The sequence below is a fragment of the Lemur catta genome, chromosome 1 (genome assembly GCF_020740605.2).
Source record: "Lemur catta isolate mLemCat1 chromosome 1, mLemCat1.pri, whole genome shotgun sequence".
NCBI classification, from domain to species: domain Eukaryota; kingdom Metazoa; phylum Chordata; class Mammalia; order Primates; family Lemuridae; genus Lemur; species Lemur catta.
This window is the reverse complement of record NC_059128.1, coordinates 53,019,210-53,033,734: the sequence shown is the minus strand read 5'-3', so window position 1 is coordinate 53,033,734 and position 14,525 is coordinate 53,019,210. Positions and strand designations below refer to the sequence as shown.

At 34.0% G+C, this 14,525-nt stretch overlaps 1 protein-coding gene across 3 annotated transcripts in view; it reads right to left on the bottom strand.

The window, feature by feature from the left end:
• SEC23A (SEC23 homolog A, COPII coat complex component) overlaps nucleotides 1-14,525 on the bottom strand; it is a 58,973-nt gene that overhangs the window by 16,826 nt on the left and 27,622 nt on the right. For all 3 annotated transcript variants that reach the window (XM_045568242.1, XM_045568259.1, XM_045568251.1), the window contains 4 exons: nucleotides 13,901-13,990; nucleotides 12,378-12,484; nucleotides 7,128-7,281; nucleotides 1,247-1,324 (listed from right to left, as the gene is read on the bottom strand). In XM_045568242.1, the coding sequence (XP_045424198.1) occupies nucleotides 1,247-1,324; nucleotides 7,128-7,281; nucleotides 12,378-12,484; nucleotides 13,901-13,990 (429 nt within the window). The remainder of the gene's footprint in view (nucleotides 1-1,246; nucleotides 1,325-7,127; nucleotides 7,282-12,377; nucleotides 12,485-13,900; nucleotides 13,991-14,525) is intronic.

Genomic DNA, 14,525 nt, shown 5'->3' with positions numbered 1-14,525 from the left:
GCCTCCCGAGTAGCTGGGACTACAGGCATGCGCCACCATGCCCGGATAATTTTTTCTATATATATTTTTAGTTGTCCAGATAATTTTTATTTCTATTTTTAGTAGAGACGGGGTCTTGCTCAGGCTGGTCTCGAACTCCTGACCTCGAGCGATCCACCCGCCTGGGCCTCCCAGAGGGCCAGGATTACAGGCGTGAGCCACCGCGCCCGGCCTCATTTCTTTACCTAGTAGTTTCTGCTATGAAAATGAGGCCTGAGAATTCCCAAAACAGAAAGGATTTTGGCTGCCTTAAGACAAGCAGACCCTGCCTTTTCTGGGTTCTCCAAAACCTCACCAAGAGGTTTAGGGCAGTCTCCCTCTATAAGTATGAAGCTTCTAGATCACAAATCAATAAAGGATCTCGACAGAAACAGAGTAGCTCTGAAAAGAAAGATGAAGCTTTAGACAAACTTTTCATGGGCAAAAATTTGAATTTCCTTATCTCAATATTAATCATCCTTCCAAGCTGAGCTAAAATGCCACCTCTTCTAAAAGGCATCAAAGCATCCATTTGGAAAGATTCCTTTAATTTTCCTTTAAATTTTATATATCTCTCATAGCATTTCTCACTTTCTGTTCTGTGCTGTTCATGTGTATTTCAGGTCTCACGCTTCAGACTGAGAAAGCTCCTTGTAAGTGGGATCCATGTCAGTCATCTTTATCTTCCTTGCACATAGCACTCTAAACATATAGACTTTTAAAAATATCTACCAAATCAAGAGAAGGAGGGATAGATTCCACTCCTCCAAGTGAAAAATATTCTGTAAGATAAATCAAATTAGTTTCTTTTCTATTTACCTGGTATGGCCTCATAAAATTGTTCTCAGGTGATGATACCATGCTGCAAGACTAGGTAATTGGTAAAATTACCTCAGAAGAAATCCTTTTGATGCCTCTGTAATCAGATTCCCTTATATCAGAAGAAAGCTAATCAGCCTTACACCTAATTCTACCCACCACAGGGTTCTAATGTAAATCTCTTTTCACCACAAATAAATGACTATTTGCAAGACCAAAAATACTGTATACTTCTCACCAACTACCCACAGCACAATATTAATTTCTTAGATATCCCAAAACTTACCTAACCAAAAGAATAACCCAATAATATAGGTTTTATAAGGTAAGCAATAAAAGACAACAGGAAAAATTTGACCCAATGCTGTTAACAACAGAAGAAAACAATATGGACCTTTTATCTACTTACCTGTGGATAAAGGGAGAAAGTTTCTGAAAATCTGAAGGAACTTGGATCATCTTTGTGATACTCTCCAAATTTCTGACACTAAACAAAATAAAATATGTTAGTAATATATTTCCTGGAATAAGAGTTAACACTGTTGCCTGTATATATTCTGTTTACAGAAAGTTACTACTGTTTAGGAGGCAGATACTTGATATAGGATAAAATTATATTACTTACAGACTTACCAAGAGACTGATTAAAACCAAAGAAAAATATCTGAATTTCACAAACAATACACTGACCCAGTGCAATAACAACTCGCTGTAAAATGTTTAGAATTTTTTTTTAACTAAGTGTCTCTGATGGCAAAAAAATAAAAGCTCTTAGACAATGACCAAAAAAGCTCAACATGTGCCCCTTAAGACTCTACCTAAAAAAGAAGCCAACTGACAGAAAGATGTGCTATCAAAATACCACAGAGGCTACAAAAACAAGTTGCTGGTATAAAATTTGGTACGCCAGAAACAATACCAAAAAGAAGGATCAGAGAGACCAAGAGGCAATCTGGTAAACGAAGAAACAAAAAGACAGAAATTAGGAAATAAAGTAAAGGAGACACCTACACTGACAACAGAGAAATAAGCCTTCCGTGATAATGTGACAAAAAAGTGGAGAATTAAGTGAGATTATCTACATGAGAAACCACCTAGCCCAATGACTAGTACTTACTAAGCACTCAATAAATTAATAGCTTCCTCTCCTTGTACTTGAGCAAAGTCTCTGCTCTTAAAAGTTTTTATAGTATTTATGCAACTGGTCTATTTTCTGGCAATTTTTCTTTTTCAAAACATTAAGGGGGTTACAAGTATTTTTGTTACATGGATACCTTGTATTAATATAATGCTTAAGTCAGGGCTTTTGGTGAGGCAATGTTTATCATAGTAGTTGCATATGAATCATGGGCAAAAATAAGCAAAATAATAAGCAAAAAGTAACAAAAGGTTTGCTGCTACATGTAGTACAGGACTTTGCCTAGAACGTTCAATTGTATCATTTATGTATTTATCTGTGCACTATACAGCTCATAAAAACATACAACTGGTTTGATAGCATTTTTAGCTTCTAGGAAAAAACCATTGCAGAATCACAATTATCCGAGGTCAAAAAAGTCAAAAAAGCTATAGTTGTGTAGCCAATCCTCAGAAACTAGACCTTGGATCTCAGAATAAGAGTGTTGCTGTCTTCAATGACCCCTGATAATACTTCACTAATGAAATTTACAAATTAAGACAATAATCACTGTATATGATAGCAACTAGCTACATGTCAGATTTTAAATTAATTAAAACTGAATAAAAATAAAAATCTCGTTCCTCAATTACACTAGCGTTATTTCAATTGCTGAATAGACACATGTGGATAGTAGTTCTCTAACGGACAGCACAAATTATAAAACATTTCCATTGTTGCAGAAAGTTCCTCTGGACAATGCTAATCTTGAATATCAAGTATACTTTAAAAGATCTGGAATATCAAATATAGTGAAAAGGTTCTGTAAAAAAGGTAGTATATGTCAGGCATTATTCAGAACTATCAATCGCATTATGCCATATTAAACATACATATTTTAAATTGTGTCCAAAATTCTGCTAAAATAAAGCATTAGGTAAATCTGATGTTATGATTAATGAGGTAACAAAAAGATTGTTGACTTTTATAGTTGGGTAACTGAAGATGTTCAAAAGGCTAATTCCCAGAGCAAGACATATCTGACATTATATCCAAAATTTTTGCTTTTATTATTACCATTTTCCACATCATTACTGTAGTACTTCATTTTTAATGGCTAATTAGCATTCTACTTTATTGCTATATACCATAACCATCTTAATCAATCCCTCAATTATTGGCTTTTACATTTGTCCTGTTATATCTTCAGGATAAATTCTTAAAGGAAGAATTTCTAAGCAAAAGGTAGTTTTAAGTTTTTAATGTAGTTACCAACTGCCTTCTATATATAAAGTTACAGATAAAGGTTATACAGATTCATTCACCAAACCAACAAACTATGAAGCTGTCTATTTCCCTGAATGTTAACCAACTGTAGGCATTATCCTGTTTTTCTAATTCTTACCAGTTTAACAGGTAAAAATTGTTATCTTGTTCTATCTTGCAACTCTGATTATGTAAGCAACATTGGAAACTTTTTCTTATGTTTACTGGTCACTTGCATTCCTTCTTTCATTAATTCTTTGTTCATGATCTTTGCCCATTTTTTTTGTCCAAATCTTACTGATGTGTAAGAGCTCTTATATGTGAAAATTTTCATATTCTACCACATATGACAAATGTTGACATTAAACTCTGCTAATAGCATTTTACCAGATTTTATTTCATTTTAATATAATAAAAATCTTTTAACATTTTTCATTAATGGCACCTGCCTTTGGTTTCATGTTAAAAATCCTTCTACATCCAGAAGTTAAATACAGATTAGCCTGTTTCTTGACAAATATAGTCTATATTTTACCACAGATAACTATATAAAATTTGTATAACTAACATAAATTTCTGATCTTTGGGTTACTTCTTTAAAAATTGTTTGAACACCTATAAAATGCTCTAGTATCGATTACTGGAATCAGGAGTAACAGTCCTTATTTACTACTCAACCAAAACACTAATACAAATAAAGAAGAAAATTGAAGTATAAAGGAGGTATCTCCAATATACACTATTTGAGTTATTCAAAAGTAATTATGACTGGGCAGACAAAGCAACAGCAATATGTTTTTCTTGAGGAAAATAGCATCATTTGCACAAAGGCTATTTCTTTCTTTAATTCAATAATTATTTATGCATAGAGGCAGCCACATAAAAGAACCCTAAGGTCAATGCCTGACCTTTATAAGATAATGGTAATGACAAAAGTGGTGTCTATAACAACAGCAAAACTACAGTGTTTGGTACCATTGGTACAGCAAGAGAAACCCTGGCTGGAGTAAAATTTGCAAGGAAAGCTCCCAGAGTTCTTCAACAAGACAGAGTATTTCCTGGGCCAAGTCAAATCAAGTAAGTGTTTACCGATTGTGGCTGGCAACACAGCTAAAGAGAGAATACAATTAGTGGTTGGTAGGTAAACCAAAAGTCAAAGATGAAAAAAAAATCAGTCCTCAATTTTAAGTTGTGAGAAAATGCCATTCAATAGAAAAGGTCAGGAGTCAAAATAAGCTCAGTACAGTAGCATACACCTGTAGTTCCAGCTACTCAAGGGACTGAAGAAAGAAGATCGCTTGGGCCCAGGAGTTTGTGTTCACCCTTGGGCAATACAGTAAAACCTGTCTCAAAAAAAAAAAAAAAAAAGATAGGGAACAGATCCATGAAGTTGGATGCAAGATGTACCAGAACAAGAGACTTGAGAATGGAGACAGCAAATCATGTGTTGATACCTGTACCTTATGTGATGACATGTGATAACACACCTTAGTTACAGTAGCTATTCTAGTACATCATTTTTTGTATGGATTCTTCCTTGCTAAATTTTCAGCTATTACAATAACAGCAACACAAATAGAGAAAGGGTTAATATCATTCAGATTCTAAAACCTTTTTAAGTTTTTTCCAAATGAAAATTCTATGAAATTATACTAACAAATTTCCTTGCCTCAATTTGGTATAGTAATATAGTTATTTTCTTTTTCTTAATGACTCATTAGAGTAATTATAATTAAAAGGAAACATCATTTTGGGGGTACTTTTTTGTAGATAGTGAACATTATAGGGCCAAACTGGTACTGGTACCAATGACAGATAAGCCCCCACTCCCTTTAGTCATTATTATAAGATAATATTATAAGGCTCATCTGTCCTCTAGCTCAACTGCCTTGCTGCTGTTGTAAATGTTGCAAAATACAGACTGTATAGATTATAAGTAAATTATAAGGTTTTTCAAATTTGGTACTTTTTGCAATTGTCTCAATTAATTACTAGTCCCTTCTGTTTTATATTTTGTTAGTGTTTGTATTTTACAAACATATCAAACAATACAGCAATTTTGAAGTTGAGGTGTGAGCTAAGAGAATGATTCTAGATCTAAGCCTGTAGAGAATTCTGAAGAATTACTATCATCTAAGTAATTTCACTGCACTTGTGTAACAAGGGACACAGAAAAAGTCCATCTTTACAATGAAAGGTACTTATCAGTGGGTTTTACTTGGGCTAGTAATCCAAGTTGTACTATTCAATTTTGTGTCATATGTGACAATCTACAAATGTACCAATAGCTCCAGCAAAATGGAAAAAGCACTTTAATACAAATCACAGTCATCTGACATATTAAGGTGCTGATTACTTCAAATAGCTAAGCATTTGTTAAGACAAAGTCACATTCAGTGAAAAGGCTCAGAAAGTAAGCTTTTGCAGAGTACAACTTATTACCCAGAAAAAAAAGAAAAGTCACACAGTTGGTGAGAACCTAATAATGCCAACATGTAAAATTACAGTAAGTAAAATGCTAGGATAAGATGCAGTCTGAGAAACTGAAAAGGTTCCATTTTAAAACAGTACAATATGTCAAAGCATTGATGACATGTCACATGATATTGAAGAGTTTGTTTGTGTAATGAGCTGAAAAATAACAGAGTCTCTACATGTTGATCAGTTAATAGGTTTCATCAATGTCATTATTTATTTCTAAATAATAATGAAATTCAGGAAAACTTTTCTGCTCCAAAGAGAAATTTTTCTGCTGCCCTAAACAAGCCAAGGTCAAAATATATTTATGCTTTATCTTCCTATCTGGAAATAAAAGATGCATCTTGAAAGAACTGGGTTGGCATTTATACTGATGGTGTCCCATCAATGGTGAATCCCATGAGAGGGTTAATCTCTCATTAAAAAAGACATGCTAAGGCTGGGTGCAATGGCCCACGCATGTAATCCTAGCACTCTGGGAGGCCAAGGCAGGAGGATCGCTTGAGGTCAGGAGTTCAAGCCCATCCTGAGCAAGAGCAAGACCTCATCTCTAGTAAAAAAAGGAAAAAATTAGCTGCGTGTGGTGGCGAGCACCTGTGGTCCCAGCTACTGGGGAGGCTGAGGCAGGAGGATCACTTAAGCCCAGGAGTTTGAGGTTGCTGTGAGCTGGCTGATGCCACGGCACTCTAGCCTAGGCAACAGAGACTCTGTCTCAAAAAAACAAAAAACAAAAAAAGATATGTTAATGTCATAATGATGCTTTCTTCACAGAAGTGCTGATGTAAAAAAAACTTAGAGATTAAATGAAAGTTCTGGATGATGCTACAAAAATGGCTAACTTTTACTAAAGTGCTCTAGATCATAATATAAGTAAAGTAATGAGGTCCTGGCATGTGAAAACCCAAGTAAATTGACATTACCAATAACTTTACTAGCACATACTTTAATAATCTAGAACCAAATAATCAAGACTTGTTTATATTTTTCCATGTTAATATGGGTAATTTTAATACCCCAATTTCTTTCTTTTAAAAGCTGCACATTATAATACTTCCATTAAAATGAAAGCAGAAAACTAAAACCATAACAATGAAGAAAGAATTAAGGAAAAAAGCAATAAAAACTGTTACAGTAATTCAGAATTAAATTTGGAACTAATCTCAACCAGCCAATAAGAATAGAAAAATAGTAGGTTACATAATTGTCACTCTTTCATTTTAAGGAAAAAAGGCAATCTAGTTTACTGGAAGAGATCACTGAATTCTATTATACTATTCATTACTGTGCTACTGTCTCAGTAATTGTGAATAGGGGTCCCTCATACAGTATTTCAGGTACACTGTTAAGTACTTTGAAGGAGATGATCTACAACAAACCTTTAACACAAATGAAAACACGGATTTAGCAAAGCACATTGTTTACATCTTACCAGTCGAATGAGCTGTCTGTCCAGCCACCTAAGCACATCTGGCCCCTCCTCTGTTTCTGCTCTATATATTGCCAGACGGGCCATAAGAATAGCAGCTGCCTCCTGGTCAAAAGATGCAGCAATGTTTTGGATTTGTGTTTGAGCATCTGCCCAGCTAAAGACAATAAGAAAGTGCAGAAATGCTGCTAAATTATTATATTCACAATATCATAATTGGCTACCACACAAATTGAAATTTAAAAGATATAGAAAACTACTTCAATAATTCAAATTTCCAATAGTAGACAAATTAGCATGCTTTTTAAAAACAATCATTAATATCAGTTTCAGTCTAGCATTCACTGTTTTTCAGAAAAATATAACCAAACCTAAAAAATCTTCTAAAGTAACTGTAAAGGCGGATCTCTAACCACATTTCTTAAAACATTAAGATTTTTACAAGTAAAAATAATAGGATATATGTGTGTGCACACATAAATACACAAGTCTCTACGTCAGACTTTAAAATTTTATTTCTTCAATTTTGTAAAAGCAGAAATATGAAAATACAAAAATAAAGGTTTTCTCTCAGACTAAGTAATTCTCGTTAAACTGGAAAATGAATAAAGTGCTAGAATTTTTTCCTCGTTGGTCTTTAACTCAATCATTAGTGATACAAATCACATAATTAAAATTACTTTGTATTCAGTTCTCTCCATGTTAACACATTGACTAAAACCAATTAAAAGTTAATACAGGCCGAGCGCAGTGGCTCACGCCTGTAATCCTAGCACTCTGGGAGGCCGAGGCAGGTGGATCGTTTGAGCTCAGGAGTTCGAAACCAATCTGAGCAAGAGCAAGACCCCATCTCTACTAAAAAAATAGAAAGCAATTAACTGGAGAACTAAAAATATATAGAAAAAATTAGCTGGGCATGGGTGGCACATGCCTGTAGTCCCAGCTACTCAGCAGGCTGAGACAGGAGGATTGCTTCAGCCCAGGAGTTTGAGGTTGCTGTGAGCTAAGCTGACGCCACGGCACTCTAGCCCAGGCAACAGAGTGAGACTGTCTCAAAAATAAATAAATAGGCCGGGCGCAGTGGCTCACGCCTGTAATCCTAGCACTCTGGGAGGCCGAGGCGGGTGGATCGCTCAAGGTCAGGAGTTCGAGACCAGCCTGAGCAAGAGCGAGACCCCGTCTCTACTAAAAAAATAGAAAGAAATTATCTGGCCAACTAAAATATATATAGCAAAAATTAGCCGGGCATGGTGGCGCATGCCTGTAGTCCCAGCTACTCAGGAGGCTGAGGCAGTAGGATCGCTTAAGCCCAGGAGTTTGAGGTTGCTGTGAGCTAGGCTGATGCCACGGCACTCACTCTAGCCCAGGCAAAAAAGTGAGACACTGTCTCCAAAAAATAAATAAATAAATAAATAAATAAATAAATAAATAAATAAATAAATAAATAAATAAATAAATAAATAAATAAATAAAAATAAAAGTTAATACGTAAAATTTTCAGTCTAAGAGATTAATTTGATATTATGTAAAAAACAGCAGTAATTCATTAGATTCATATGTTCTGTAAATCCAATCCAGTCAAACTGATCCTGGGTAGACCCAGCAACAGTTTTTATTTGTTTGTTTGTTTAATATTTCATAGACATAATAACTGGCAATATTTATATACTTCCTGAAAATAAATGCTGAACCACTTTTACATATAAGAATCATCCCAAGGGAATTCAAGCAGTAACATATTTAAAATTCTTCTTCCTTCTTCCTCTATTTTTAATTTTCTTTCAACAGACAAGTAATTTTTAAATATTTTCTAGATGGCTGACAAGTGTGAATTATCTCAGTCTAGTGAAATAGTAAGGAGGCAGAAAGGAGTGAGAATGAGTAAAAGAGGACACTAAATTTTGAAAGTTATTTCTAATGCAATTTAAACAGTGATTATATGAATAGTTTAACTGTTAATTATTTAATTTTTAAAAATCAAAGAATTAAAACCAAAATTGTTTGAATCTGTACTTTCTCAACTTGGATGACCATGATAGTTGCTTTAAACTGAACCACAAAGGTGACATTTTTTTTCTTCTGAAAATATAATGGTACAATACATTAGAGCAAGTAAACACATGAAAATTTACTAATTATAATTTGGTTAGCCATAAATTAAAATGTATGACCTTAAAGCCAAATTCAAAGGGCTTCTCGACATCGTAAAATTTGCCCTCTGCATTTATAATAGCCCTTCACTATGACTCTTGTATCTAGTTTCAAACCAAACTTTCGAGATCAAAATTATTTTCTATATGAAAAATAAGGTTACTTTGTTTTCTCAGGAGCCTGAGTCCTTCCTTATTTTCACATGGCCTTTTCACCTAACAAAGCCACTTGCCTGGACCTCGAAAGTCATATTCCTAGTAAATAAAACAAACATGAAGCCCTGATTATTGAAAATGGTCAGGGTAAGTTCACTTGAAAAGATGGGCGCTTTGGTGAGACACAATGCTATAAATGGTACCTCAACACAAATAATATCTCTGTACAAATGGCCTCACAAATTCTGTGCAAGCTGAAAATACAGAAACCCATGAAATTTCTCATAAGAAAGCTCACTTTTTCTTGAAAGATTAATCTAACTTTTTTAAACTTTTCATTTAAAACATATTTTAAACACTGTAAGAGAAGAATGAACTCCTATATATCCATCACCTAGATTCATCAACTGTTATAATAGCATTTTAACACATTTGCCTTATCTCTCTCTCCCTTTATACAAACACATTTTTTCTTTTGCTGAACTTTTCGAGACTAAGTTGGAGACAGCATGACCCTCTGCCCTAAATACTTCAGTGTGTATCTCCTAAGAACACAAAATTCTGATATAGCCCCAATCAATTATCAAATTCATGAAATCTAACACTGATAAAATGCTATTTTCCTATATATAGACCATATTCAAATTTCCCCAATTATCTCAATAACATCCTCTTCCGCAAATTTTTTCATGACATAAGATTTTATCCAAGATCACGCATTGGCTTTAGTAGTAATGTTTCTTTAGTACCTTTTAATCTGAACCAGTTATTCAGACTTTCTTTGCCTTCCAAGACATTTTTGAAGAGTGTAAGCCAGTGGCTTTATGAAAAATGTCCCTCATTTAATATGTCCGGTTGTTTCTTTAAGCACATGTTTTTTGGATAATCAACATAACTTACACATTGTGTACGTGTGTATGTGTGTGTGTGTGTGTGTATTGAGGGGCATAAATAAATCGACAAGTCTGTCAAGAATCAGTACTTCCAAGTTCCTTATTTGAAATCAGAACAAATCTAAGGGAATGTCCAGTTGACATTTTTCTTCAAATGAGTAATATAGTCCCTTAACATTGTTCCAGGATGGTAAGTCAAAGCAAGGCAGCAGAGCAGGATGCTAAATCTATGCACAACCCTGTGCTAAGTAATAGATCCTCTAACACAAAAAACATTCAGTCCAAATGTTGGGCTCATGTCCATCACTCACCTAAACAGTCTTGGTTTTCAGGAATGAAGCTAGAGTTTAAATACGGTTAAATAAAATGAGAGCTACAGAGGCCTTCAGTGTCCATTTTCTAGTCCATGCCTAAATTAGGTAAGTTTACTGATCAACACTCTCCCTACCTAGATAATCAAGTTCAACACAAACAGAAATAAAGACCAAAAGCCCGTTCACATCTAGACTCACCTCATCTAAGAATCTCTTCCTAACTTCATTCCATAACCATTTTTCCTTTGTTTTATACTTCACAAAAACATACAGAAGGATACTTCACAAATACATACAGAAGGATATCAAAGTGGCTGAGAAATAATTTATTCTTAACAAAAATAGAGGTACTAAATTCAGTTCAACTTGTCTCTGCAAATGCTGTGCAAAGAACACATGACCAAATACACACCCGATTCAGAGAATCTATCATACGTCGGATAGGAATAAGAAAAAGTATCTGTTGTGCCTAATTATTCCCTTTTGGAGACTCTGCTTATATCAACAAATTAGGACATGACTATGTTAAACAAAATACTATCCTATATAATCTTAACTGTTAGAAACTTTATCTTTCGTGATTTCAACAAATCCTAGTCAAAGTAGTATGCGAACCAGTGCCAGTTTGCCATGATGAAAGAGCAGAAACTGAGAATAAACATTTAGAAACCTTCTGAGCAATAGGAAAAAATAATTTTATGTCTAATGAAGTTCATAATAAAAAAAAGGCATTTGTGGTTTGAATGGCTTTTTGAAATTTCTTTTTCTTAGTGTTTTATTTTTATTATATTTAATAAACATCTGTCCCCAAAGGATTAGGGAAAAAAGCACAACTGGTCCTTTACCATAGACAGTTTGAGGACTGGTCTAAACCACACCCTCACATAACAGATTAAGTATGTTCACATCTTTTGCATTCACACCCTCCTATAACAGTACCTAGTTCATAAAGCGGAAGCTGAATGAAGACTTAATAAATGAACTAAATGACTCATAAAACTTGAAAAAAAAGCTAAGAATCGGCCGGGCACGGTGGCTCACGCCTGTAATCCTAGCCCTCCGGGAGGCCGAGGCAGGTGGATCACTCGAGGTCGGGAGTTCGAGACCAGCCTGAGCGAGACCCCGTCTCTACTAAAAAATAGAAATAGAAAAATTATCTGGCCAACTAAAATATATATATAGAAAAAATTAGCCGGGCATGGTGGCGCATGCCTGTAGTCCCAGCTACTCGGGAGGCTGAGGCAGTAGGATCGCTTAAGCCCAGGAGTTTGAGGTTGCTGTGAGCAAGGCTGACGCCACAGCACTCACTCTAGCCCGGGCAACAAAGTGACACTCTGTCTCAAAAAAAAAAAAAAAAAAAAGCTAAGAATCATTAATTGAAAACTAATACTACTGATTATTGTGCCATATTATTATATACATATATATAATGGATTTTACATATATATTATTACAGTCTATTATAGGAAAATGTTTGATTTTTCTCCTCCCTTCATGGGAATAAGGTAAATAAAAGAATGTTTTGAAGGGTGTATCTTAGGAGTACCTTTTTTAAATTGCTCTTACAGTTCTTAACAATGAGTACTCTAGCAAATAAGCTAGATTAGAAAGAAATAAAATAATTAATCATAAATCTTCAGTTGCTATCGTTATAAATGTCACCAAAATAAGAACCCAGTTTGGAGCATGACCCAGAATAGTTTTAATATCAGAATTAAATCTCTACCATATACAACTTACTTCCTAGCAATCGTGGTCACTCGAATGCGTCTCTGCCCACTTGAATGCTGATACTGAGTCACAAACTGGATTGCACCACGCCCTCCTTGGGGAATTGGAGCGTTATGCTGTGTAAAAATAATGGAGTAAAAACTAAACAAAATCTGCTGTGGTGTTGTCTTATAATCATAGATTATATATCCTAGCACTAATAAAATTAATTCTAAAATTGATTAGAAGGATGCTTGTTTCCAGTGCATACAAAACAGTCATTATGTGCCATACAGAAGAAGAGAAATGGATTTGTGGGGAGGGGGAAAATAATGAAGGATGAGAGGATTGAGTCCTGCTAGGGAATCACTTTTCAAGTAATATATATCAAAAGGACATGAAAGAACAAAGTGAAAGGAAAACATAAAGAAATTAACAGATAAGGAAAAGCCTAAGTGAAGCAATTTAAGCCTAATTGTACAGGTTGAGTATCCCTTATCCAAAATAATTGGGACCAGAGTATTTCGGATTTTGGATTTTGGGGGGGATTTTGGACTATTTGCATTATACCAACTGAGCATTCCAAATGCAAACATCCAAAATCCAAAATGTTCCAGTAAGCATTTCCTTTGAGTGTCACGTTGGTGCTAAGAAAGTTTCAGATTTTGGAGCATCTCAGATTCAGATTTTCAGATCTGGGATGTTCAACCTGTAATTGGATAAAGAGAAATCAAGTCTAAGTCCTCCTTCCCTAGGTATAGAAGATGAAAGAACTTTTAGGAAGATAATCACATCATGAACAGATAACAAATGAAAGACTATTAATAAAAAGAGACTAATAGTAACATATAACAATCATCATCAGAAAGGAGTAACAAGTAGTCAATAGGGAAACTTTATTCAAGCCCTTTGACTTAAACATTCTTGCTTTGTTTTTTGTGTTGTTTTGTTTTTGTCAGTAAGAGGCATTATCTTTCTCACAAATTTTAATGGTTTAAAAAAAATTCTTATTACTGTCTTAGGAAGGCTGACTATTAATACTTTGTGGTTCACTTTATGCCTAATAACTATTAGTAAATAAGTCAGTAATTTATATCATTTACTAATGGAATTGATTACCTCCTGTAGCAGAAAAAAATTTCCAAATATGATTACCTTCCAATCTTTTTCTATGAATTTTGATATATTAGACTTTCTAGTAAGAGGACTTATATACCTTGGGACATCTAGAAGGAGCTATATACCTAAATGCAAAAATGCACAGCTAGATGGAAATATTAAATAATTTCATTTATGCTTTAATTTAATATTAAAAAAGAAAACAAAGTTGGACTACCCAAAATTTGGCATTTGCAGGTTTCCCTGCATTTCTATTACAATATGTTCTCTCACCAAAAAGTTTAACCTTGAAAAACAGAAAATAACAAATACTCCAATCAGAATGATAAACTCTGGGTCATATTTATTATTGGAAAAAAATATGAAATATTCATGGCCTAAAGTAAGTACTTGTTCAAATATACTTTTTGATATTCAAATACAGAAAGTCATACCTGATTGACAACCTCAAAATATATGGCTAAGGTTGTAGTGGGATTAAGTCCACATATCTTCCACTGACAAGTGCCACCTGTTCCAATCTCCTGTAAAAATTAAATGTAGCATGTCTGAAAGCTATACACACCACTTGTTAGTATCATATATATTAAAGTGAAAAAGGAAAAAAAAACCTGCAGTAAGAAAAAATTTTTTCATGTTTCAAACTAATTCTATTGACTGTTAAGAGCTTAAGATTTTTAAAACCATAACATGAAATAAAATTAAACAATTTTACAAAATAAACTTATAAAACAATTCAAATTCTTGCTAAGAAAATTACAAAACTATTGATACAAGTTCTTCATATTGTCTTTAAAAGCACACACTACATAATGAAGAAATTACAACATTATCCTTCTATCCAACCATTTGATCTGTATATGGAGATAGTAATTTAACACATAATACATGCAGACATGAATACAGGTTTTCTGGATCAGAATTGTAAGCAGTTTGACTCCCAAAAAAACTTCTTAGATATAGATAGATCTTTACCATGCAAATTGCTTAAATATTCATTTTTTAATTTTGTCATTTTTAAAGCTGATTATCTATAACACTTCGTGTTATTTGTCCCAT